Source organism: Peromyscus leucopus, chromosome 8b (genome assembly GCF_004664715.2).
Source record: "Peromyscus leucopus breed LL Stock chromosome 8b, UCI_PerLeu_2.1, whole genome shotgun sequence".
In the NCBI taxonomy this organism is placed as follows: domain Eukaryota; kingdom Metazoa; phylum Chordata; class Mammalia; order Rodentia; family Cricetidae; genus Peromyscus; species Peromyscus leucopus.
The window spans coordinates 58,119,115-58,143,472 of record NC_051086.1 but is presented as its reverse complement, the minus strand read 5'-3'; the positions used below and the strand labels follow the sequence as shown (position 1 = coordinate 58,143,472).

Sequence of the window (24,358 nt, the reverse complement as noted above, 5' to 3'; positions counted from 1 at the left end):
TGGTGGTGTATCCCTGTAACCCCATCCCATCCCTTGGAAGAAGGAAACAAAATAATCATGAATTCAACACCAAGACCAGCTTACCCTACCTACAAAGGAAGACTTTGTATCCAAAAGCCACAAAATTTTATTACATATATATATATGTATTCTAACATGGCACTTACTCTGATCAGGGCTTAATAGCGTTCCATGACTCTTAAAAATATGGAAGCTGAGTGTAGTCATATACACCTGTAATCCTAATACTTAAGAAGTAAAGACAAGCTGGGCGGTGGTGGCTCACACTTTTAATCCCAGCACTCGGAAGCAGAGGCAGGTGGATGTCTGTGAGTTCTGGGCCAGCCTGGTCTACAGAGTAAGTTCCAGGACAGGCTCCAAAACTATATGGATAGACCCTGTCTCAAAAACCACCCCCAAAAAAGAAGAAATAGAGACAGCATCATCAGCAGTCTGTGGTCATCCTTAGGCTAGTACATACCAAGTTTCAGGCCATTGTAGGCTACCCAAGACTGTCTTTAAATAAATAAATTAATTTATTAATTAAAAAAAAAAAAAAAAAACAGGAAAAAGCAAGCAAGAAGGAATGTCAAATGTAGCCTTGCTCAGCAGCAGGTCTGTTTCAAGGGCAAGACCTCTCCTGGAATGGATTGGCCTGCACCTGCCTGCAAGGGACTATAATCATCACACGGGCCCACAGATGTTTAATGCTCTACTTTATTGTTTTTCCCCTGAGATAGGGTCTCACTGTGCAACTCTAGCTAGCCTGGAGCTTGCTGTATAGACCAGACTGGCCTCTGCCTCCCACGTGCTGAGATTAAATGTGTGTGCAACCACACCAAGAGTAAATTTCTTGTTTCGTTTTATTCCGTGTGTATGAGTGTTTTGCCTGCATGTATGGATGTGTGCCTGGTGCCTGAGGAGGTCAGAAGAGGGTCTTAGATATCTTGGAATTGCAGTTACAGACAGTTGTGAGCCACCATGTGGGTGCTGGGAACTGAACCCGGAGGCTCTAGGAGACCAGCTAATGTTCTCTTTTTTTAATTTGGTTTCTCGAGACAGGATTTCTCTGTGTTGTTTTGGTACTTGTCCTGGATCTCGTTCTGTAACCCAGGCTGGCCTCTAACTCACAGAGATCTGCCTGGCTCTGCCTCCCGAGAGTGCTAGGATTAAAGGCTTGCACTACAGCCCCCCCCCCCTCCAGCTAATGTTCTTAAAATAGCCCTTAAAATAGCCCCTGCTCTTTTTCCTGGATGGTTTTGATAGCTTACTTTCCAAATGTGAAGAAAAACCCCAGGGAATTATTGTATGAGCTATGTTCATCTTTGCAGAGTTTCCCTAGAAGATTTGATGCAATGAAAGGTCTCTCAGGTTCTGTGTGGTAAAAGAGTCCCCAGCTCTCAGACCTGGGATAGGCCAGAGCCTGAAAGCCATGAGGAAGACATATAGCTGTCCTTGCTTCTGTGAGTTCCCACACAAGCCTTCCCTTAGTTGCACTAAAAGAAACTCTTCAATTCCTGTGAAAGCTGAAAATAGCACAGCCAAAGAAATGTGAGGACGGAAGAGCAGTTCAATTTAAAGATACTACTTGAAAAACTACCTTAAGCCCTATCTAAAGTTAGAAAAAATAAAAAGTTAAGGGACATCAGCTATAAAACAGCTAGGACTTGGAATACAGAGGTAGCTCAGTGGCTACATCAGGGGCTCACAATCACAGTCTGTAACTCCAGTTCCAGGATTCATGTGGTTCACGAAGCTCACGCAGGCATACCTATACACATAAGTAATGCATCCTTTTAAAAAGAAAGCAGCTGGGACTATGGACGAAGCTCATTGATAGAACATTTGCCCTGAGCCCTTAGATCCCATCTGCAGCCTGGGGGGGGGGGGGGAGGGGGGAAAACACTTTAAAAGCTAACAAGATAATCTAGTACAGTGTCTCATTACATAATAAATATGCAGAAAGCTTGCTCTTCATGTATATTATCAGCAAGGAATCTTAAAATTTCATGGCAGTGGCTGGGAGGTGGCTCAGGAGTTAAGAATACTAGCTGCTCTTCCAGAGGACCCAGTTAGATTCCCAGCATCCACATGGCAGCTCACAGCCATCTGTAATTCCAGTTCCAGGGATCAGATTCCTTCTTCTGGCCTCCCTGGACACTGGGCACACTCATAGTACATATACATACACCAAGGCAAAAACTCAAAAAAAATTTTTTTTTAATGATATAGCAGGCTGGAGAGATGGCTGATTGGATAAAGACTCTTGGAGTGGAGCCTGACAACCCAAATATAGTCCCCAGGCCCCACATGGTAGAAGAAAAGAACCAACTTCCAAAGCTGTTCTCTGATGCCATAGTACTGGCACCCACCCCAACACACAGGGGGTATAAAATTTAATGAAAAGCAATATAGCGAGCCAAGCAGTGGTGGCACACACCTTTAATCCCAGCACTCAGGAGGCAGAGGATCTCTGAGGCCAGCCTGAATGACAAAGTGAGTTCCAGGATAGCCAGGGCTACCCAAAAAGACAGAGCAATATTAAGTGAAGAGACTGCATTTAGATACTGTTGTTAAAGTAAGAACTGATACAATCAGCTTGGCAGGAGATGTCAAATGTCACAAAACTGACATGTTACTACACTAACATGACACTTCAGATGTGCATGCCTTTAGATACAATTATGAAAACCCTGAGGAAGCTGAGCCAAATGGAGCAAGAAAACCTTTGATTCTAACCATCATGTAATGTATGTATGTATGTATGTATATATGTATGTATGTATGTATGTATGTATGTTTTAGAAGCTATTTCCTTTAGAAGCTATTTGAAAAATGATTGATTGATTGATTGATTTTTGGTTTTTTGAGACAGGGTTTCTCTGTGTAGCTTTGCGCCTTTCCTGGGACTCACTTGGTAGCCCAGGCTGGCCTCGAACTCACAGAGATCCGCCTGGCTCTGCCTCCCGAGTGCTGGGATTAAAGGCATGCACCACCACCGCCCAGCTGAAAAAATGACTTATTAAGATGGCTTGAAAGCCGGACGCAGTAGTGTAGTCCTGGAATTTCAGCCCTTGAAAGGTAGAGGTAAGACAGTCAGGATTTCAAGGTTATCTGCTACATAGCGAGTTTGAGGCTAGTCTGGTCTACATGAGACCCTGTCTCAAAACCTGAACTAGCCCCTGTGAGCACCATTCCCCGGCCCCTGTCTGTCCCTTAAGGTTTGAACTCTTACTCTGTGTTCACTTACTGCTATCGATACATAAGATGGGAGGGGGTACAGTGGGAACTCCAGGCTTGGAGAACTAAGTGGTCAGTTTCAGCTTTAAAAGAATTTATTTTAAACTTAAAATTTATGTGTCTGCAGCACAAGCATGAATCCAGATGAAGCCATCATCCCCTGGATATGGGTGATTAAATTCTCATGCTGGCAATTTCGGGTTGCTACACTTTAACTCAGTGAAGATCAATAAAGTCTGGTTCTCTTGGCAAAAAAAAAAAAAAAAGCCGGCGGTGGTGGCGCATGCCTTTAATCCCAGCATTCCGGAGGCAGAGGCAGGCAGATCTCTGTGAGTTCAAGGCCAGCCTGGGCTACCAAGTGAGTTCCAGGAAAGGCGCAAAGCTACACAGAGAAACCCTGTCTCAAAAAACCAAAAAAAAAAAAACCCGAACTAAATAAAAAGCAAAAACATGGTAGGACTGATCGAGGCATGGTGGCTCGTACTATAATCCCAGGGATTGGGAGGCCAAGGCAAGAGGACTGCTGTAAATTCAAGGACACCCTGGTCTACACAGTGAGTTTTAAGCTAGCCTGGGCTACAGAAGCAAGGCCCTTTCCCAAATGAATAAAATTTAATAATACAGCCAGGCTTGGTGGCACATGCTTGTAATCCTAGCATTTGAAAGAAGAAGGCAGAATGATCAGGAATTCAAGGTTATTCTTGGCTACATATCAAGTTTGAGGCCATCCTGGGCTATATGAGACCAAAAAAACCCCTGTAAACCAGAACACAGGCCCATGCTGTGATTCTGGCAATCAGGAGATGGAAGCAGGAGGGTTGTGAGTTTGAGGATCATAGTGTGAATTACATGCCATAATCATCCAGAAAGTAAAAACAGGATGGCTGATTGTTGGGAGTACTCGCTGCCACTCCTGGTGACTTGACTTTAGTTCCCAGCAACCTACCAGGCAGCTCCACACTAGCTCCAGAAATCCACTGGCCTCAGTGGGCACATGTGCACGCGTACCACACATTCACATAGACACATAAAATTTTTACATCTCTTTTAGTATATGTGCTGCCGAAGCGAGCACAAAATTTTTACATCTTTTAAAAATAAAAATCAGCCAGGCAGTGGTGGCACATGCCTTTAATCCTAGTACTTGTAAGGCAGAAGCAGGCAGATCTCTGAGTTCAAGGCCAGCCTGGTCTACAAAGGGAGTTCCAGGACAGCCAGGTTGTCAGAGAGAGAGAGAGAGAAACCCTGTCTCAAAAAACCAAGGGAAAAAAATGTTTTTTCTCAAAATAACTTCTATTCATTTATTTACTCACTGTGTAACCCTAGCTAATCTGAAACTTACTCTGTTGACCAAACTGGCCTTGGACTCACAGAGAGATCTACATGTTTCTGCCCCCAGAGTGCTGGGATAAAAAGCATGTGCCTCTACTCCTGGATACATTTGTGTGTGTGTGTGTGTGTGTGTGTGTGTGTGTGTGTGTGTTGTGTGTTTTTTTTTTTTTTTTTTTTTGTGTGTGTGTGTGTGTGTGTGTGTGTGTGTGCGCGCGCGCGCTTATGTGTTGGCCATGCATCCCAAGGCACATGTGTAGAGGTCAGAAGGCAACTTGAGAGAGTCACTTCTTCCATTGTGTGGGTCCTGGGGACCAAACTATGGTCATCAGGTTTGGCAGTGAGTGCCTTAAACTGCTGAGCCATCTTGCCAGTCCCAATATTTGTTAATTTTTGAAATAAAAATATAAGCCAGGTACAATGGCACACAACCCAGGAATCAGAAGGCTATGACAGGAGGATTCGTTGGGGTTTTGTTTGTTTGTTTGTTTGTTTTATTCAAGACAGGATTTCTCTGTGTAGTGCTGGTGCCTGTCCTGGATCTCGCTCTGTAGACCAGGCTGGCCTGGAACTCAGAGAGATCTGCCTGGCCTCACCTCCCAGTGCTAGGATTAAAGGCGTGTGCCACCACAGCCTGGCTCCCTTGGGTTTTATACCAGCCTGGACAACATAATGAAACTTGAGACTCTGAAAACAGAAGATGTAATGGCACAAGCCTCTAATCCCAGTACTTAGGAGGCAGAGGCAGGTGGATCTCTGTAAGTTCAAGGCCAGCCTGGCTATACAATGATGAAAAGGCACCTGTAGCAGTGCCAAGAGGTGTGAGTGGAGGCTGATAACTTCAATTTCAGTAGGGACAAGAATAAGTACTTGTACTTCAGCTGTAAAGAAGTTCCTCTGAACAAAAATCCCAGCATGCTAGTAGTGGGAACAGTTCTGCATAGCACCTCAGCCCCCAGCTAGTCTCCTGACTCAGTGCTTTGAATAGACATTGTTTGGCCTGTGCTTTAACCCCTTGTCTTGTTCCTGGGTTTCAGAACCATGTGTGCTCAGTACTGCATCTCCTTTGCTGATATTGAAAAAGCTCATACCAACATTCGAGATTCTGTCTACCTCACGCCAGTGCTCACAAGCTCCATTTTAAATCAAATAGCAGGGCGCAGTCTTTTCTTCAAATGTGAACTCTTCCAGAAAACTGGGTCTTTTAAGGTAACAATCCATTTTGTTTGTCATATTGTTTTCCAGTCTGTTTGTTTTATTCTCCTGTCAACTAATGGGGTGGCTGGAAGTAAACAAATGTCTTTTTGCAGTTGGAAACAAAAGGTTGCACAGTTTTCAAGTCCTGGGTACCAGGTTTATAACATTGATAATGTCACTTCTTTCACACAACCGAAAGTCCCTTATAATTATGGTCCCATAAATATTGTCTAAATAATTTAAAGGTATGCACCATCACACCTGGCTTTATTTTTGTTCAGCTGTACAGTGTTTTTGTATTTTAAACAGAAGAATCAGAAATAATATTGTCCTTGGCTACATAGCAAATTTAGTGACAGCCTGGGCCACATGAGATCCTGTCTTCAATTTTTTTTTGTTTTTTGTTTTTTGTTTTTTGTTTTTTGTTTTTTGTTTTTCGAGACAGGGTTTCTCTGTGTAGTTTTGCGCCTTTCCTGGAGCTCACTTGGTAGCCCAGGCTGGCCTCGAACTCACAGAGATCCGCCTGGCTCTGCCTCCCGAGTGCTGGGATTAAAGGCGTGCGCCACCAACGCCCGACCTTTTTTTTTTTTTTTTTTGAGACAGGGTTTCACTGTGTATAGCTGACTGTCCTAGAACTCACTCTGTAGACGAGGCTGGACTTGAACTCAGAGATTCACCTGCCTCTGCCTGCCAAATATTGGGATTAACCCAGCTAAATTTTTTTTAACAAAAGTAAAGCAGTTATAATAATTTACTATAGTGAAAAATACTCTTTAAACTTGGTATAGTTTTAAGTGTACAATGTTTAGTTTACAGTACTATATATCAACATCTTTAGACCTTCCCAGATCTATCTTCTGTCCCACAAAACACTCACTAAATGTTCTTTAGAGGTAGGTGTGGTAGCTCATCTCTGTAATCCAGCACATGAGGGACTGAAGCAAGAGGGTTGGCAGGAGTTCAAAGCTACTCTGGACTACTGGATTAAGTTCTAGCCCAGCTGAGGCAACAGAGTAAGACTCAAACGGAAGTGGGCACGGGGTGGGAGTTAGCTCAGCGGTTAAGAGCACTAGCTGTTCTCCCAGAGGTCCTGAGTTCAATTCCCAGCAACCACATGGTGGCTCACAACCATCTGTAATGAGATCTGGTGCCCTGTTCTGACTTGCAGGGATACAGGAAGGCAGAACAATGTATACATAATACATAAAAAATCTTTTTTTTTTTCATAAAATAAATCTTTAAAAAAAGAAAAAGAGGGCACGGAGGCCAGAGAAATGGTCCTGCAGTGGAGAGTACTTGTTCCTACAGAGGACCTGGGTTTCAAGTACCAACACAGTGGCTCAAAAACATTTATAACCCAGTTCCAGAGAATCAAACAGGCTCACACATCATATACATAAATTTAAAAAATAAAGGGGAAAATGTCCTGTGTAAGCATTATACCATTTTACCTTTACCTTTATATATTTTTCTATTTAGACAAATACCATTGTATTGCAGCTGCATGTAGTATTGCTCAGTATTTCTTCTCCCCCCTTTGGTTTTTTGAGACAGGGGTTCTTTGTGAAACAGTTCTGTTCAGGATGTCCTGGAACTCACTCTGTAGACCAGGCTGGTCTCAAACTCAGAGATCCCCTGCCTCTGCCTCCCGAGTGCTGGGATTTAAAGGTGTGCACCACCACTGCCCTGTATTGCTCAGTATTTTTAACATTCTTCATTTATTGCTTGGGAGCAATAGGCTCTATCACAGAGCCTGGGTGCACAATGAACAAGTGAATTAATTTCTCTGAACATGTCCCCATTGTTAAATGAGGCACCATTTATAATTCACCGTCTCTTCCAGATTCGTGGTGCCCTTAATGCCATCAGAAGCTTAATTCCTGACACTTTGGAAGGGAAGCCCAAAGCTGTTGTTCACTCACAGCAGTGGAAACCATGGCCAGGCTCTCACCTTTGCTGCCAGACTGGAAGGTACTTCATTTCCTCGGGTGCAGAATCGTGTCAGAGAGGAGTGGGGAAATACTCTAATTTCAGTAAGCGGGAGGAAGGACAGCTGGGGAAAGGAAGTTTCCAAAGGAATCCGTTTGCTCATAAGGCAGATGATCCAAGTGTCTATCCTCGAAGCTCCTCGCACTATCTAATCATGTTCTTCCCCTCCCAGGGATTCCTGCTTACATAGTGGTGCCTCAAACGGCTCCCAACTGCAAGAAACTGGCAATTCAAGCCTATGGAGCTTCTATAGTGTACAGTGAACCGAGTGATGAGGTAAGGAGGGGCGTGTTCAGCGTCACTTAATAGCTTCACCTGACAGACTGTCGCCTCCCTTGCTGGAGGCTTCTCTTTGACTCAGCATGGCCAACCCTTCCCCCATCTATCCTTTCTTGATGTCATTAGCCTCAGCTTAATGCCACTAAAGCCAGGCATGTGCCATGTGCCTATTCTAGAGTTCAGGAGTAAAAGACAGAATGGCAACTTCCAGACCAGCCTGAGCTACAGAATAAGACTTTTTCTCAAAAAATTTAGCAGCTGGAGCTATATGCCTGTAGTCTCAGCACTTGGGAAGCACAGGCAGGCAGATCAGGATTTCAAGGTCATCCTTGGATCCAAGTTCTAAGACTAACCTGAGGACAGACAGACACGGGTAGATTTTATTTTTTGACAGGAGTCTGTCTACATAGAGCTGTCCTGAAACTATATAGACCAAGATGGTCTTGAATTGAGAAATCCACCTGCCTCTGCCTCCAGAGTACTGGGATTAAAGTCATGTGCATCATGCCCAGTCAGAAATTAAATTTTTCTTTTTATGTGCAGTTGTGTTTTGCCTGCATGTATTATGTCTGACGCTGTCAGATCCCCTGAACTAGAGCTACAGACAGTTGTAAGCTGCTGTGTGGCTGCTGGGAATTGAACCCGGGTCCTCTGGAAGTACATACATACATACAGTCAGTGCTGTTAACCACTGAACCATCTCTCCAGTCCTAGAAATTAATTTTTTTTTTGTTTTTCAAGACGGTTTCTCTGTGTAGCTTTGCGCCGTTCCTGGAACTCACTTTGTAGACCAGGCTGGCCTCGAACTCACAGAGATCCGCCTGCTTCTGCCTCCCAAGTGCTGGGATTAAAGGTGTGCGCCACCACTGCCCAGCCAGAAATTAAAATTTTAAAGAAGTTTCACTATGCTCCAACCCAACTTTCCTCCCTGGACATCAATGATTTTGTCCAACACCAGTTTCCTGGCCTCACTCCCTACTCCCCATTCCAGTCTTCCTCAGCTCAGCAAATAGCAACATTTATCTTTCTAGTTTCTCAAGAAAAAAATTCTTTGATAAATTAAACACACACACACACACACACACACACACACACACACACACACACACACACACACACACACACACACACACGGGCTGTGGTAAAACACCTGCTGCCAAACTTGATAACCCAAGTTTAATTCCTGGACCTAAACAGCATTAGGACAGAACTGACTCCTAGTCCTCTAACGTCTGCACACATGCCAAATTGGGTATGATAAAATCTTAAAAAGAAAAGCCAGAAGTTTTACAGTCCAGTTCCTTAACAGCCTCTACCATTACCACCCTGGTCCCATCCAGCATAAGTTCTCACATAGACTCAGTAGCCTAGTTTGTCTCTGCTTCCACCCAAGCCCCCTACAGTGTGTTTTCGATAGCAACCAACTTGTCCATTCAGACTGTTTTCCACCTCAAAGTTTGAGGATTATTTTTGATTTGGTACTGGTACCTTGTACATACCAAGCACTCACTCACTATCCCGAGTCACCAAAGTTCCTAGGATGATTTCACCATTCCATCTTTCTGCCAGACCTATATTATCTTCTCCCTTAATAGTTCTTTAGAAAAGCTAAATATTTCTACCTTGTATACCTTCAAACATTTTTTAAAAGATCCATTGCTTGCTGTCACATAGAAGCCCCTCAGCCACCCAATGAAAAATCTATTTTTTTCTCACAAGTACTCAAACATTCCATTTATTTATAAAGAAATATGAAAAATTCATTTTCTTTGAAGTGTTAAGCGACTGAATTATATTTTTGGGGACTCACTATAAGTAAGCTATATTAATGCTACCTTTTAGTCCAGGGAAAAGGTCACTCAAAGAATTATGCAAGAAACAGAAGGCATCTTGGTCCATCCCAACCAGGAGCCTGCAGTGATAGCCGGACAAGGGACAATTGCCCTGGAAGTGCTGAACCAGGTAAAATGCCATCATCCTATCTAGCCACTAGGAAAGTGGTCTTGCTGCATATATAAAACTTTATTAATTGGCCTATTATAATTTTACTACAGGTTCCCTTGGTGGATGCACTGGTGGTCCCAGTAGGGGGAGGAGGAATGATTGCTGGAATAGCCATTACAATTAAGGTGAGCCAGGTTCAAGGACTTCCTGGATTAGGAATGGAGGACCCACATCACACCGCATTGTGGATAGTCACTTACCATTCCACCAAATTACCATTCTTTCATGGCCTCCTTTGTTTCACTGTCCTTTTCATCTATGATATCACAGCATGAAAGCAGTTGACCATGGGTGGCATCCTCGCTCCTTCCCAAGTCCACCTTACTACACTACTGCTCTCCCCAAACTACCAGAACCAGTCATAACTTAGACAATTAAGTCACTTATCAGATACTTTTATTAAAATGCTTCAAGGTCGGATTTCCATTTCCATATATAAGGAAAGACCCTTCGGTAACACAAAAAACATGTGTCGTACATTATGCCTCCTTTAGGTCTGCGGGCAAAGGCTGCCCGTTGGTATACAGCCTCTGTTCCTCTTCCCAGGCCCTGAAACCCAGTGTGAAGGTATATGCTGCCGAACCCTTGAATGCAGATGACTGCTACCAGTCCAAACTGAAAGGGGAGCTGACTCCCAATCCTCATCCTCCAGAGACCATAGCAGACGGTGTCAAGTCGAGCATTGGCTTAAACACCTGGCCTATTATCAGAGACCTTGTAGACGATGTCTTCACTGTCACAGAGGACGAAATCAAGGTAAGACTGGGAGGAGACAAACAGCAAGTCTAACTTCCTAGGCAAAAGAAACTATTATGAACAGATAATCAACCAGGTGACCTGTGGCACATGGGCACCCAGACAGTAGCAGAGCTAGGCCAAGTTGTATATGCATACTTTATTAGCAAGCACATACTCATCGCAACAAACCCAAACATCTATTTCATTTGGTGTCCAGCGCTATTTGTTCCAATAATCCTTCCTCCTCTCTGTACCAACAGTATGCAACCCAGCTGGTGTGGGAGAGGATGAAACTGCTCATTGAACCCACCGCTGGCGTCGGACTGGCGGCGGTGCTGTCGCAGCATTTCCAGACAGTCTCTCCAGAAGTGAAGAACATCTGTATTGTACTCAGTGGTGGGAATGTAGACTTAACCTCCCTAAGCTGGGTGAAGCAGGCTGAAAGGCCGGCTCCTTTCCAGACTATTTCTGTTTAAATTCATGAGGGAGAAGTTGTCTCTAGATGAAAATTGTTTTCCGTCTTCGCTTTTTTAATTGTTTTCAAAATCCTAATGGAGTATTTCAGTAAGAGTTAGAATTTGGAGACCAAGAAACAGTGTAAACCCCACTTAGTGGAGACATGAGCAGCTGAAACAGAAAAGCACAAACTGCCTAGTCACAAGCCAGACTCCCACCCACAGTCCTGACCGCAGTAGAGACAGAATCACACTGACTCCATTACTCCATGTCCACTTCAGAGGCTGTTGAGGAGATCTCACTTTTCACCCATGGTACTGGTTCTGGTACATATGGATCATAAGTCCATTTGGGGAAAACTCGCTTATAGAGGTTCATTAATACTGTATCCTGAGATTTTAGCTTCCCATCAAAACTGCACTTCATATGGCCATGGGTACCTAGAAGGAAAACAGCAAATTGGTCAAAGTAGACACCTAAACAGTGAACTTTATAGCCCAGTAGTCCATTGGTAACACCAGGGAATCCCATCTCTTACCTAGAGGCTCCTTGATGTGTCCCCTGCGGCCCCACTTGGTTCTCAGTTCCACAGGCTTAAACCACATCACGTCCTCTTAGAATGGAACAGAGACACAAAATAAAACCCACAGCATCAAGCCAGTCCTCCCACCACAGGGAATCCGACCCCACTCTCCTTTCACTCGTGCCTACCTCTGTTGAAGAACATGTAGCGAACTACTGCCATCTTAGTAAAAATTTTGAAAGGATGGCCACTCAGAACAACTCTCTTGATGACCATCCTGTCTGGATCCACTGATAACAGATGGCCTGTAGCAATGAGGCTGTGCATTCCTAGGAAAGGAGAGCCACTGTTCATCTACAGGCCAAACCCTTCAGCTACTGCTCTAATCTGGAGGTGGCGGTGGTGTTTTGGTTTTTTCAGGGTTTCTCTGTGTAGCTTTGCTCTAATCTATTTTAAAGACCCATTCAAGATTATCTTGGAGAAATGCACCATTACCTTTCTGAGGCCACAAGGACTACTGAAAGATATTTCTATTGAGCCAGTCCCCCCAAACCCACCTTAAATATAATACTCCAAGCAACCCCTACTGAAGTGTGCCAACAGGCAAGAACTAGTTATCACCCTGGGCTTACATACCCCCTCAGTGAGTTTGAAATTGGTATTTTTGAAAAACCACCAGTATACCTTACAGTTAAACCCCAGGTTTAATTACAGAAAAGTAATGGTCCTAGTAGGTTCATTATTTACCATTAGAAGTCAACATACCATTGCTTCTCTGCTTGAAAAGTAGCACAGATGCAGGAGGAAAAGTGATTGGCGCAAACACTGTCACCACTAGGGCCGCATCAGCAGTCAAGAATCTCTGAAATTTATGTTTATCAGCTTCCAACGGAAGGGTCCCAAATAAATAGAAAGAAGAGCGAAAAGCCTTTTGAGAAACCAGAAAGCAATCCAAAGGCTGTTAGGAGCTATGGTGCTGCCACACATAGCCCCACCTTTTAAAATTATAGTAAAGGAGATCAAGCATAGGGCTGTGTACACACTAAGTGCTCTGCCATTGATAGGCGTCATATTCTCAGCCTAACTGTAACTTAATCAAAAGCGGTGGTGTTTAAGATTCATGTTTTTGTCTCAGTATATCCTCATGGTGTGTGGGTGTGCATGTGCAGGTGCCTCTAAGCTGACCAGTGTGGCTACTGGGAATTGAACCCAGGTCCTCTGCAAGCCCCAGTCTGTTTTGTTGAGACAGGGCTCATGGATTACAATATACCTTCCTCCACCTCTCAAGGGCTAAGATTACCAGCTTCATCTTGTGTTTCTCTACACTATTAACTCTCAGACATTTTTTCCCTGCATTAATACAACTAAAAGAGAAAACCTGGTCCCATCAGTGATTTTTTTCAACTGGAGACAGAATCATGGCTTAGACTATGGCTGGCATTGAAAGAGTCCTCCGGATGATCTGATCTCACTACAACCAATACTTTTACTCAGACTGACTGTGCAGCAACTCAGTCTTAAGCAGAAACATTTTCTACCTAGAAAGCCAAGTTCTTGTGTGCTGGGTACAGGACAGTAAGCTAGCAGAAAAGCTCTGTTCATCTGTAACACAGCTATTACATTCTTAAAATAATAAAAGCTTTTTATTAATACATTTTGGTTTTTGGGGGGTGGGGGGGGGCATATTGCTACAGCACTAGAGTAGAAGTCCATCATGCAGGGAAGGGGCACCCACTGAATGTAGGTCCTCAGGTTCAGCAGCAAGTGCTGAGCACCTGACCAGCTCCCAATTACTTTCTATTCCAGCTACTCAGGTACATCAGTGTGCCTTCATAACACCATGCCAGCTGGGCATGGTGGGGTACCCCTCCCCATAGTCCACCATTCTGAAGATCAAGAAAGGCCAGCTTGGGCTACATATTAAGACCTTGTCTCTCAATTCTCACAAGACAATCATACACCATATAGTTAGATACTTAATAACAAACAGGCAAATAATAATAATAATAATAATAATAATACTGGGAGGTAAAGGTTGGAAAACCCAAAGTTCAAAGCCCTCTTTAACCCTGTTTCAAAAAGCCCCCGCCCCCCAAATCAAGACATGCCATGTTTCAGTAAAACTTTGTTTACAAAATGATGTGATAGATGAGAAAATTTACCCAGAGCACCAATTAATGCTGTCACCATCTCTGTCTCCTGTCACTGAAAGGCAGGTGAGCTATGATACTGTTTAAAAGCAGCCAACCTGCTACTACTCCTAAAGCTACCAACTCTGGTTTAACACCTACTCTGGAACAACACTCAGAGCAGAGAAGCCTCAGTACAACACAGTTTGCATCACTGGGATGCTTCAGACAGGTTCAGACATCTTGAAGGAAACATCATCGGCTCCTACGTCATTAGAGTACTGAAACTCGCTTACCAGAGACTTGCGAGTTTTACACTGTACTCCGCCTTCAACCCTAAGACAGCAGGCGACAGACCCCAGAGCTTCGTGCTAACCTGCTGTGTGCTGAGAGAATAAAGGCGAGGCTCGGAAGCGCCTGAATCCACAATGGAAAATCAATTCTTCCTTGGCCTTCACGGGTTCTGTGCTGCCAGGGTTCCGACTCACCACCATGTTCAATACTGACATCTGAGGACCAAATAAAAAATGTTTCATAATCTAGGCGTACAACGGCCTAACCTGAAAGACAAGCCAAACAAACATTAGTTTTACTCTAAGAACTGACCGTGCTAGTTAATGACATCATACAGATGTCATATAAATAGTCCTTTTTACCCACCACCAACTGACATTACAGGTGATACAGACCTTATCAGTGCTTCCACACACATGTCTAAGCTAACTTACTGGTCCACTTCTAACATTATAAAAGCTAAGTCACAGTGAATGACCTTCACATTGCCCGATCACCATATAGCCTCCCAACCATAATCATCCAAGCCTCCACAACCTTTACAGAGCTGTCCCACTCCTAGTGTGCATGACTACTGGCCACCTAGAGAACGGATCTTTACACTGGCATAAACATTTACTTTTAAGACTGCTAGCCCCAGGCAGGAGAGATGGCTCAGAGGTACAGAGCACAGACTGCTCTTCTAGAGGTCCTGCGTTCAACTCACAGTACCCACACGGTGGCTCACAACCATCTATATAAGATCTGGTGTCCCCTTCTGGCCTGCAGGCAAAAACACTTATACAGTATACATAATGAATAAATCTTTAAAAAAAAGCCAGGCGGTGGTGGTGCATGCCTTTAGTCCCAGCACTCAGTAGGCAGAGCCAGGCGGATCTCTGAGTTCGAGGCCAGCCTGGGCTACAGAATTCCAGGAAAGGCGCAAAGCTACAAAGAGAAACCCTGTCTCGAAAAGCCAAAAAAAAGAAAAAGAAAAAGAAAAAAAAAAAAAAGACTGCTTGCTACCCCCGATTCTGATCTAAAAAAAACATACTTAGGGAAGTCTCAGAACCACACAGACTGCATCACTGAGATGCTTCAGACAGGTTCAGACATCTTGGGCTTAACCATCATTGACTTCTCTCTATTCTGATTCCTCAATCAAAATGGTAGCCTTTCACCCCAATGAGCAAAATGTTGTACACCCTGGAAAAATATTTGGAACTCTGCCATTTCCCCACAAAACACAGATTTACCTTCTGTTCATACGGTAGTAAAGAAAATGCAATCAAGGGCGCTCCTTGCCTGAAATACTTAACCACTGAGACAGGGACATCAGAGACATGGAGTGTGACATACCAGCCAACCTGCCAGAAAGACGCACAAGACAATCGCAGGGTTACCCTTAATGTCCCAATAGTGACAAACCTTTCTCCAAGTACACGCAAGTGTCATCATTCATGGATGTGTCAACCACCCAGATTCACCTTCCCAGTTAATTATCTCTGATCCCTCTTTGTTCCCAAACGAGGAAAAAGACAAATTACAAGGTGGACAAGGCAGATACCTCAGCTCCTTCGGCTTCTTTTTCCTCAATCTGTTTAAAGATTCTTTTTCTAGTATTAATAAAATTCTGAAACTGAAAGATCCGAGCATAATCTCGAGGAAGGTTTTCCTTAGGGTCCCAAGGAGATGTCCTGAAGCTCTTGAGGCCTCTATATTTCTGAAATCTAGAACACAGGTTTTTAAAGAAAGAGGTTTAGGTGGTGCTACGTAAGACTCACCTCACATGGTCAATGCTCTAGCTTTTTCAAAGTACTCTTATCTAGGAAAGTAACTCAGTGATATAATGCTTAGTTAGTATACACACCCTGCGTTCAATCCCCAGGACAGCACAACGAACCACACATGCCTTGAAGTCTTTTATATACCTGTAGTACCAGCACTGGTGAGGCTGGGACAGGATCATGTGTTCCATGTCTGCCTGAGCTACAAAGCGAAACAGTCTGAAACTAAAAATTACTCAGTAGAAATCAAAATATCCTAATGAGTTAAAACTGGGCATGGAAATATACAGGAAGATCCAGAATACCTTGCTCTACATGAGACCTCAACTCAGGACTTCCACAGGAGACAGATATATAGTGCCCACCTGGTTCCTATCAGGGAATGTGGCTCTTCAACCTGCCTTAGAACTCTTAATACCCAACACTGACACTCGCTTTTAGTCAGGCTTACTTCAAGAAAAATCACCTACATTTTTTTGCCTTTTCCCCCTCCTTGGTTTTTCAAGACAGGGTCTCTCTGTATAGCCCTGGCTGACCTAGAACTCACTCTGTAGGCCAGGCTGGCCTCAAACTCAGAGAACTGCCTGTCTTTACCTCCCGAGTGCAGGGATTTAAAGGTGTGTGCCACCACTGCCCGGCCTTCTTACTTTTACAAGCATTTATTCAAAACATACACTCTTACTTCCCCAAATACATTCTTTTGAGCATTTACTCCTGCAAGGAATATTTGCTAATTAACCTAGGTATGTCTGTTTCACTAGGGCCCTCTGAACCTTGACTGTGTTGCTGCTTCTCAGATAGCATGTTAGCTCTTCAAGGACAAGGACAATGTTTTTTTTTTTTTCATTTGCTTCCTGCTCCCATAGTACTAACCGAATTCTAGCAGCCACATCACGGGGGGTATCAATTTCATCTGGAAACATCTCTTCCAATCTTTCTTGTTTATATTTCTCCAACATTCTCTCCTCAGCCTCTTCATCTACTTTCTCGTCATAGAGATCATCACGCACAGACTCCCCTAGAGTCATAGTTTCACATTCCTCCTCTTCCTCCTCACCACTCTCATCCTGTAAAACGAGGGATCACAGCTCTGCATTATGAAACATACTTGTAGTCTTAGCATTTGGGAAGGTGAGGCAGGAGATTCATTTGGAGTTTGATGGCAGCTGGGTGACAGAGTAAGAAAAAAAAAAAGTAACAACCCCAAACAAGGCAAAGGACATAGCTCAATTGGTAGAGTGCTTTCCTAGCACACATAAAGCTCTTGGGTGGATCCCCAGTACTGCCTAAAACTGGGCAGATTTCACATGCCTGTACATCAACACCAGGGTTCAAGGTCATGCTCAGCTAGAGTTCTAGACGAGCCTGAGATTCATAAGACTATACCCCCCAGCCCCCGCCTCCAAAAAAAAACAAAAATCATAGCACCAACAAGGTGGCTCAGTGAGTAAAGGCACTTGTTTCCAAATGACCTCCTTTCTAGACCTGAGTTCTCTATAGAGAACTCAAATATGGGAAGAGAGAAATGACTCAGTAAGCTGTCCCTGAATGCCTCCCACCCCCCACCCCCACCCCCACAAGAAAGCCCTGGGTGTAGTAATAAAACTTGGGAGGCAGAGGAAGGTGGATCTCTGTGAGTTCAAGGGCAGCCTGGTCTGCATAGTGAGTTCTAGAACAGAGCAAAATAGTGAAACTCTATCTCAAACACCCCCTGCCAAAGACATACACCCTAAAAATATGGGGGGTGTGGTTCCTGGGGGTGTGGTTCATCTGGTAAAGTACTTCCCTAGCATTTGTGAAGCCCTGGTAATTGATTCCACATCAAAAACTAAGACACAGGATGCCAGAGTAGCTCTACAATCCAGGCACTGGGGACGTAGAGGCAGAGGCAGATTAAGGAGTTCAAAATCATTCTCTGATACATACTGAGTTCAGGGCTAATACATGGGATACATGAGAACTTGTCAGAAAAAAAAGGACAAAACTACCCAACAACAATAATAAAATGATGTGCCAACGACTTCAACAACAACAAAACTAACAATCATATGCCTATGATCCCAGCTCTGGGAAGATGAAGGGAGGAGGGTTGCTTGAGTTCAAGGTCAGTTATGGGCTAATAAGACTATCCTAAAAAAAAAAATTGCAGGTATTTCAGCAGAAACCTACCCATCTGTACCCCAAAAGCAACTAAACAAAGATTAATTTTCCTAGACACCTATCTGTAAACAATATAAATACAAAAGTGTATGTGAGAGTGTGATACATGAATGGGTACAGGCACGCATGTGGAGGTCAGAGGACATCTTTGATTGTCCTCACCTTCCACCTTGAGACAGGATTGTGGGAGACCAGCTCCCACACTTATTTACTCCAGGAACTCTTGAGGATTGAGGGACAAGAGACTTAGTTAGAAATAAGGGGGAGAGAAAAAGAAAACACAGGACAGACTCAGGTGGGCCTGGAACCTTATCCACCGCCCAGAGCTTTATTCCAAAGGTCTATTATAACAATGCCAAGGGATGGGGCCAAGACCTCCACCTTGCTAGTTATAGTCAAGTGTAGACCCTTACAAACACCTGGTGCCCAGGCCGGTGGTCCAATCAACCTCTTATGCAGTCCTGCTGGGTACAGCCACCAAGAAACCTAGTGGGCTCCAACATAGGATTTTTTGTTGTTTGTTAAATCATGCTTCACATGGGCCCTGGGGATTCAAACTCTAAGTCCTAACATTTATGTGGCAAGTACTTTACACAAAATAAACTAACAAGAGAGGAAGTCATAAAAACATCCTTTTCGTAATTATAGCCATTCTTTTTTTGGGGATTTTTTGTTTTGTTTTCTTTTGTTTTAGACAGCATTTCTCTGAAGCTTTGGAAATTACAGCCACTCTTAGGCAGCTGGCTTCACACAGCCACATTTCTGAAGTTGTACACACAGGCGGCCCGGCGGCCCGTTTTCTTACCTGAGACTCCTCTTCCATAAAACCTTCATGTTGCAGATCATCATCCTCATCGCCTTCCCCACCACTCTCATCACCTTCGTCCAAAATCCATTCGGCCTGGTAACTGGACGTCCCTTTAGGGACCTTCTTTACCACCCTGGAACGCTGCTTCAGTAAGTCTGTGAAGCCCAGACAGCTCATCAATCCACATATCATATACTCATTACACTTCCTTCTGTGTTCTCACCTGTGCAGACACTGCTGCCAACGTGAGAAAACAGCAGTCACACGAGAACAGACTACCTCCAAATTTAATTCAGCTGCCTCCGTTAGCAACCAATACACAGCTAAATAAACCCTGTAATGGACTTAATATCATTTATTATTTAAGAAGACGAGCCGAGTGATTTTGAGAACGGAAGCAGAGCTGTGCCCAGTGTTTGCTTAGTACAGTCATGTAGTATCTGAACTCCAGCCACTTCCTCATCCAGCCCTTTAAGCAAGCAGTGACCAAGTAAAGAACTACTAACATGTTTGCTACCACTGACCATTTGCCTCATCCAGCTCCTCCTCAGTAGGCCAGGTTTGCTCCCCTTCCATTGGATCTGGAAAAACCTCTGTTTGTAAAGTTTCCTGTTGATCAGGGTCTGCTTTCATCAGAACCTTAAGGTCTTCTTCCATGTCAGCTACAGCATCTGTAGTACAAATCTAAACCAAAAGCAGGTAACAGCCTATCACACATTAAACAAGTCTGGCAAATCTAACAGTAACCCAAGAGATCCACAAATTAAACAGAAAATCAAAACATACCAAAATTTCCAAATTGCTGTCTTCTAGCATTTCAACTCTGCTCCCCTGATTAACTCTTGAGATCATTTCTAAGAAAATCTGACAACACTCTCCTACCTGTTTGTTACACTCCCTTTCAAACTGCTCTCTTCAGAATTCAAATAAACCCTGCATGATGTTGCACACCTTTTATCTCAACGCTTCATTGGCAGAAGCAGGCTGATCTCTGCAAAAGTTTGAGGCCAGCCTGTTCTATACAGTATGTTCCAGGCCAGCCATTGCTACATGGTGAGGTCCAGTCTTTAAAAAAAAAGTTCAAAGAAATCCTCTACTCCATCACTATACCTAGGTTCACATAGTCCCCAAGATATTCTTTCACTCTGTGAAATTCATAAACTAGTCATTCTTCCAAACACTTCGTTGACTGTGCTGTCCTATGTAGCTTGCTAGTGTACTCTCAATTTACACAGCAGGTCTGCACCTGCTACTACACATCTGCTACTACATGTTACTATACATATGCTACTACATGCTACTATATTTCTTAAATTCACAAGTGTTCGTTAATTTTTTTCCCCAATTCAAATAAATTCTATGCGGAATACATAGAAAGTAATGGATAAATACAACTGATCAACATTTCTAATTGTCTATTGCCTTACATTTCAAACTAGCAGTCTCCTCACTTGCTAAGTGTGCAAAAACTATCTTCTCTGAAAATTAAATGTTCCATCCTGTGCCAAGTTATATATACAAATATACATTCTTTAAAGAAAAAAAAAGGGAGTGGGGGATTTAGCTCAGTGGTAGAGCGCTTGCCTAGCGAGCACAAGGCCCTGGGTTCGGTCCTCAGCTCCTAAATAAATAAATACTCTAAAAAATAAAAAAAAAAAAAAACAGAAGCCAGGCAGTGGTGGCACACACCTTTAGTCCCAGAACTTGGAAGACTAAGGCAGGTGGTGGATCTGTGTGAGTTCAAGGCCAGCCTGGTCTACAGACCAAGTTCCAGGATAGCCAGAGCTACACAGAGAAACCCTGTCTTGGAAAACAACAACAACAACAACAAAAAAAAAAAAACAGTCTGGGCCCCAAACTCAATAACCTGAGTCTAATCCTCTGGGCCCACAAGGTAGGAGAGAACCAAACCCTGGCAAGTTATCCCCTGCCCTCCACACCAGTAATATGCTCCCTCTCCAGCATACAAACATAAATTCTGTTTTTAAAAAAAAGTTAAAGCCAACAATCTTGGGCAAGGAATGTAGCCAAGTAGTAGAGTGCCTGCCCAGGCCTGGGTTCGATTCACAGGAAAGAAAACCTATCCACCTTACCTCCATTGCCACGTTCGGTTTCTTCTGGGATTGAATCACTCTAGGATTTAAAGGGAAGGGGTCCACAGGGGCATCTATCTGATTCATTTGGAAATCACCATGTCCAACGATATGCAGCAAACTATTTACATTCAGAGTCCTTCCGCGAACATAGCCTGAGATTTTCAAGGTGCCCACTAAGTTGCTCTCCTCACTAGGCACAAAGTCAGCAACATGGGCAAACAAGTAAGCTCGCCGATCTCGAAAAGCAAGATGCCGTTGCTTCTGGTTAGCCAACTGTCTAAGGAGCATAGCTGCCTGCTGTGGGGTGTCCAGCAACAGGACTTCATCCTCGGAAAAGCGTTTCAGCACTATTTTACTTAGCTTCTTCTTGGCATCTATGTGTTTCTTTAGTGGGAGGCCAGAAAGCCCCTGGACAGCAAGCGCTGAAAGAAGAGAAAGGAAGAATTTAGTGACGTACTGCTTCACTACCGTAAAATTCATTTCCAATCACAACAACCCAACGGTCACTGGGAAACTCAAGAGTTGGCTAACACTAATGAAACGTCACAATGAAGTACATCTTCCCAGTTTTTCTCTGGGCAAGAGCAGCCCAGATACAAAAATTCTCTTTAAGCCAGATGGTGGCAGCACACGCCTTTAACACCACTGCTTGGGAGGTAGAGACAGGCAGATCTCTGTAAGTTAGGCCAGCCTGGTCTACAAAGTGAGTTCCAGGACAGCCAGGGTTGTTACACAGAGAAACCCTGTCTCAAAAGAAAATAATAATAAGTTGTTTTAAAGTAATTAAAAAAAAAAAAAAGCTAATTAACTTTCTTTGCTGGTCTCCAACACTACAACACACTTACTGTAGGTGGGAAGGCCCTGAGCAAAGAGGCAAGACAGACAGTAATCCCCAGTGCTGTCCCAGCCCTCTAGTGGATCCAGGAGGAACAGGATGGTATCAGCAACTTTCGCCATGTCTAAGACAGTATGCAGATCCCCTGGAAACAAGCAGACACAAAGCATAGGAGGTAGAACATTATAATCAAAAGACAGAACTACTTAAACATAATGTCAGAAAAATACTGGATATTCTAACCTGGTCTTGCATATGTGAAAAACCAGCGACGTCTCACTACTTGGCTTAGAAGCATAAAGCCTTGGGTGCTTCCGAATTCATTCACGTACACTGTTCCCAAGACTTCATTCTGAAGTAGTGTAAATGCCTCTGGAAGGGAAATCCTGTTGTGCAGAGGCACCACGAGCACCTGATGAGGAGGCCCATCCTTGCTGCCCAGCTGCCTTTTCTCTGCCAGAACCTAGCAAAACAAAGGTTCAGAGACTATCTCATTCATTTGCTTCACTATTACATCTTCAAAAACACAGATGCTGCCTCGCCAAAGCACAACCCCCAACCTCTTTGTTGGCTTGGTAAAAGTAGCAAGGGAACTTTAACGTAAAACATTAGAAAACTTCAGAATAGCTGGGTGTCGTAGGTCAGGTCTTTAAACTGAGTGCTCAGGAGGCGAGCACAATCAACCTACTTGAGAGTTCTAGGCCAGCAAGGGCTACATAGTGAGACCCTTTGCTAAAACAAACAAACAACAAAACAAGCCGGGGCGGTGGTGGTCCACGCCTTTAATCCCAGCACTCTGGAGGCGGAGGCAAGAGGATCTCTGTGAGTTTGAGATTAGCCTGGTCTACAGAGTAAGTTCCAAGACAGGCTCCAAAACTATACAGAGAAACCCGGTCTCAGGAAAAAAAAAATACAACAACAACAAAAAAGCCCAGTAGTGGTGACGCACGCCTTTAATCCCAGCACTTGGGAGGCAGAGGCGAGTTCGAGGTCAGCCTGGCCTACAAAACTAGTTCCAGGACAGCTAAGGCTGTTACACAGTGAAACCCTGTCGGGGGGGGGGGGGGGAGGGGGAAGAAAAGGAAAAAAAGAAAACATAATAATCAGAACACCCTGCAGAAGAACAGCAGACCAAATAAATGAAGCTACCTAAGAAAAGCATTCTCTTGTTAAAGGCCACGTATACGCGCTGTCAGGTTTGGCAGGGCCTCGGACTAAAAAGAGCACGGCCTGAAGGAACCCTGGGTTTACTCTCCATTTTCGGGCCATTCCGACGCCGCACCGTGTCCCCGCCCCCACTCCTCTCACCGCCTCCCGTTTCTGCTTTCGGAGCTGGTTGGCACGATGCCTCTGGTCTACTCGGCTGAGCTGCTTCTTCGCCTTCTTGCACAAGACTTTCGGTCCTACACGGCCTGGAGGGCAGATCAGAAGTGGCCATGTTCTGTTCGCACCGTGGATTAACCAACAGGAACCTTTCCGCGCTCCTCGCAAAGAGCGCTTGGCAAGGGTCCCAAGTCTAGCCTCGGTCTGGGCACGGCTAAGCAAGCCGCCCTCCTCCCTCCTCTGTCTACTCACCCTTGCTGCCCACGTGTGCGGACCCACCACCGCTGTGCCGCCCGCCTTTATGAGCTTTATTCTGCTGCTTCAGCGGGCCGGAGCGGTGAGCCGCCATCGTGCGGCCCACATGCAGCCGAGGAAGCACTACTTCCGGGAGGAGCCGCGCGCTTCCGGCCCCGGGGCAGGACCTCAGTCTCGGACGGACTCGCGCGCCTTCTCGCGAGGTTTTTTCCGCTAGCCAGCGAGCCCGGGGGTGCCTGAGTCCCCGCAAATACGTCGTGGCAACTTTTCCCACGCTGCAGTCCACTGATGGGGGCCGGCTGAGAGGCTCCGGCCCTTGACACAGGGGCCTATTTTGCGAGCATATTCCAATTTTTTGCACGCTAAAGTGGTATCACGTGGGAAGAAGTAAAAGTCCTCCTGTCACGTAGATTTTGCACGCCGCTCTCTCTGGTCCCGTTGATTTCTATGAGGTGATAAAGTTTTGTAACTGAGTAACCGTTTCTTTCCCCCGATTACTCTTGATTTCCAACGCGAATCACTTTACATGGGTTTCGCCTCACCCTCGCCGGCTCCGTCCCAGCCAGTCTCTTACTCCACCTCGTGCCCCCCTCTTCCCACCAATCTGCAAGATGAGCCAAGCGGGACGTGAGACCCTGCGGAGGGTGAGCGCTTCCTCTTGCGCTCGGGCTCCGGTTCTCCATCGCTCGCGGCTGGATTCTTGCTGCTTCTCTCCCACAAGCTCTGCAACTAAGAGCGAGTGACGGGGCCACGGGATTCGGAGGACTGAGCAGACCAGATTCGAACCACGGGAACCCAGGGCCGGGAACCCTGGGCTCCTCGCCCCTCTCCGAGGGGCCAGAAGTCGGGAGCAGTCACCGAGGTTGAAGCCCGCCCAGACCCAAGCAGGCCCCCTTTCCAGAAAGTCCGTCTGCTCCGCCGCTCCGGGCCGAGGAGC

General features: G+C 44.8%; 2 protein-coding genes and 2 non-coding genes across 5 annotated transcripts in view; 1 reads left to right on the top strand and 3 right to left on the bottom strand.

The window, feature by feature from the left end:
• The window catches only part of Srr (serine racemase), a 21,328-nt gene extending 10,031 nt beyond the window's left edge, over positions 1-11,297 (top strand). Inside the window, 8 exon segments of the mRNA XM_028866729.2 lie at positions 5,607-5,778; positions 7,610-7,681; positions 7,683-7,737; positions 7,928-8,031; positions 9,877-9,996; positions 10,089-10,163; positions 10,585-10,794; positions 11,037-11,297. Of these exon segments, the coding sequence (XP_028722562.1) occupies positions 5,611-5,778; positions 7,610-7,681; positions 7,683-7,737; positions 7,928-8,031; positions 9,877-9,996; positions 10,089-10,163; positions 10,585-10,794; positions 11,037-11,252 (1,020 nt within the window). The 5' untranslated portion in view covers positions 5,607-5,610 and the 3' untranslated portion in view covers positions 11,253-11,297.
• Tsr1 (TSR1 ribosome maturation factor) lies at positions 10,922-24,358 on the bottom strand. 2 transcript variants are annotated; one of them, XM_028866724.2, is made up of 15 exons: positions 23,419-24,350; positions 23,152-23,255; positions 22,087-22,306; positions 21,854-21,988; positions 21,006-21,430; positions 19,437-19,596; positions 18,910-19,067; positions 16,818-17,011; positions 15,725-15,887; positions 15,414-15,524; positions 14,261-14,393; positions 12,521-12,637; positions 11,944-12,084; positions 11,771-11,845; positions 10,922-11,672 (listed from the first exon to the last, which is right to left on the bottom strand). In XM_028866724.2, the coding sequence occupies exons 1-15, from the start codon at positions 23,513-23,515 to the stop codon at positions 11,494-11,496; spliced, it is 2,412 nt and encodes an 803-aa protein (XP_028722557.1). In that variant the 5' UTR covers positions 23,516-24,350; the 3' UTR covers positions 10,922-11,493. The 2 variants fall into 2 exon arrangements, with proteins under 2 accessions (XP_028722557.1, XP_028722558.1); XM_028866725.1 differs by lacking the exons at positions 10,922-11,672; positions 11,771-11,845; positions 11,944-12,084 and having other exon boundaries at positions 12,545-12,683; positions 23,419-24,358.
• LOC114691627 lies at positions 14,063-14,154 on the bottom strand. Its single transcript, XR_003734237.1, has one exon. It is a non-coding gene; the product is annotated as a small nucleolar RNA SNORD91 family (small nucleolar RNA).
• On the bottom strand, positions 15,210-15,302 carry LOC114691628. Its single transcript, XR_003734238.1, has one exon. It is a non-coding gene; the product is annotated as a small nucleolar RNA SNORD91 family (small nucleolar RNA).

What these genes read in the sequence shown, in the direction of transcription:
- Tsr1 (XM_028866724.2), bottom strand. Translation starts at nt 23,515, where the DNA reads ATGGCGGCTCACCGCTCCGGCCCGCTGAAGCAGCAGAATAAAGCTCAT. An exon ending in TACTACCGTATGAACAGAAG is followed by an intron (nt 14,394 to 15,413) that starts GTAAATCTGTGT and finishes TTTGGTCCTCAG; the next exon opens with ATGTCAGTATTGAACATGGT. An exon ending in ACACATCAAGGAGCCTCTAG is followed by an intron (nt 11,673 to 11,770) that starts GTAAGAGATGGG and finishes TTTTCCTTCTAG; the next exon opens with GTACCCATGGCCATATGAAG.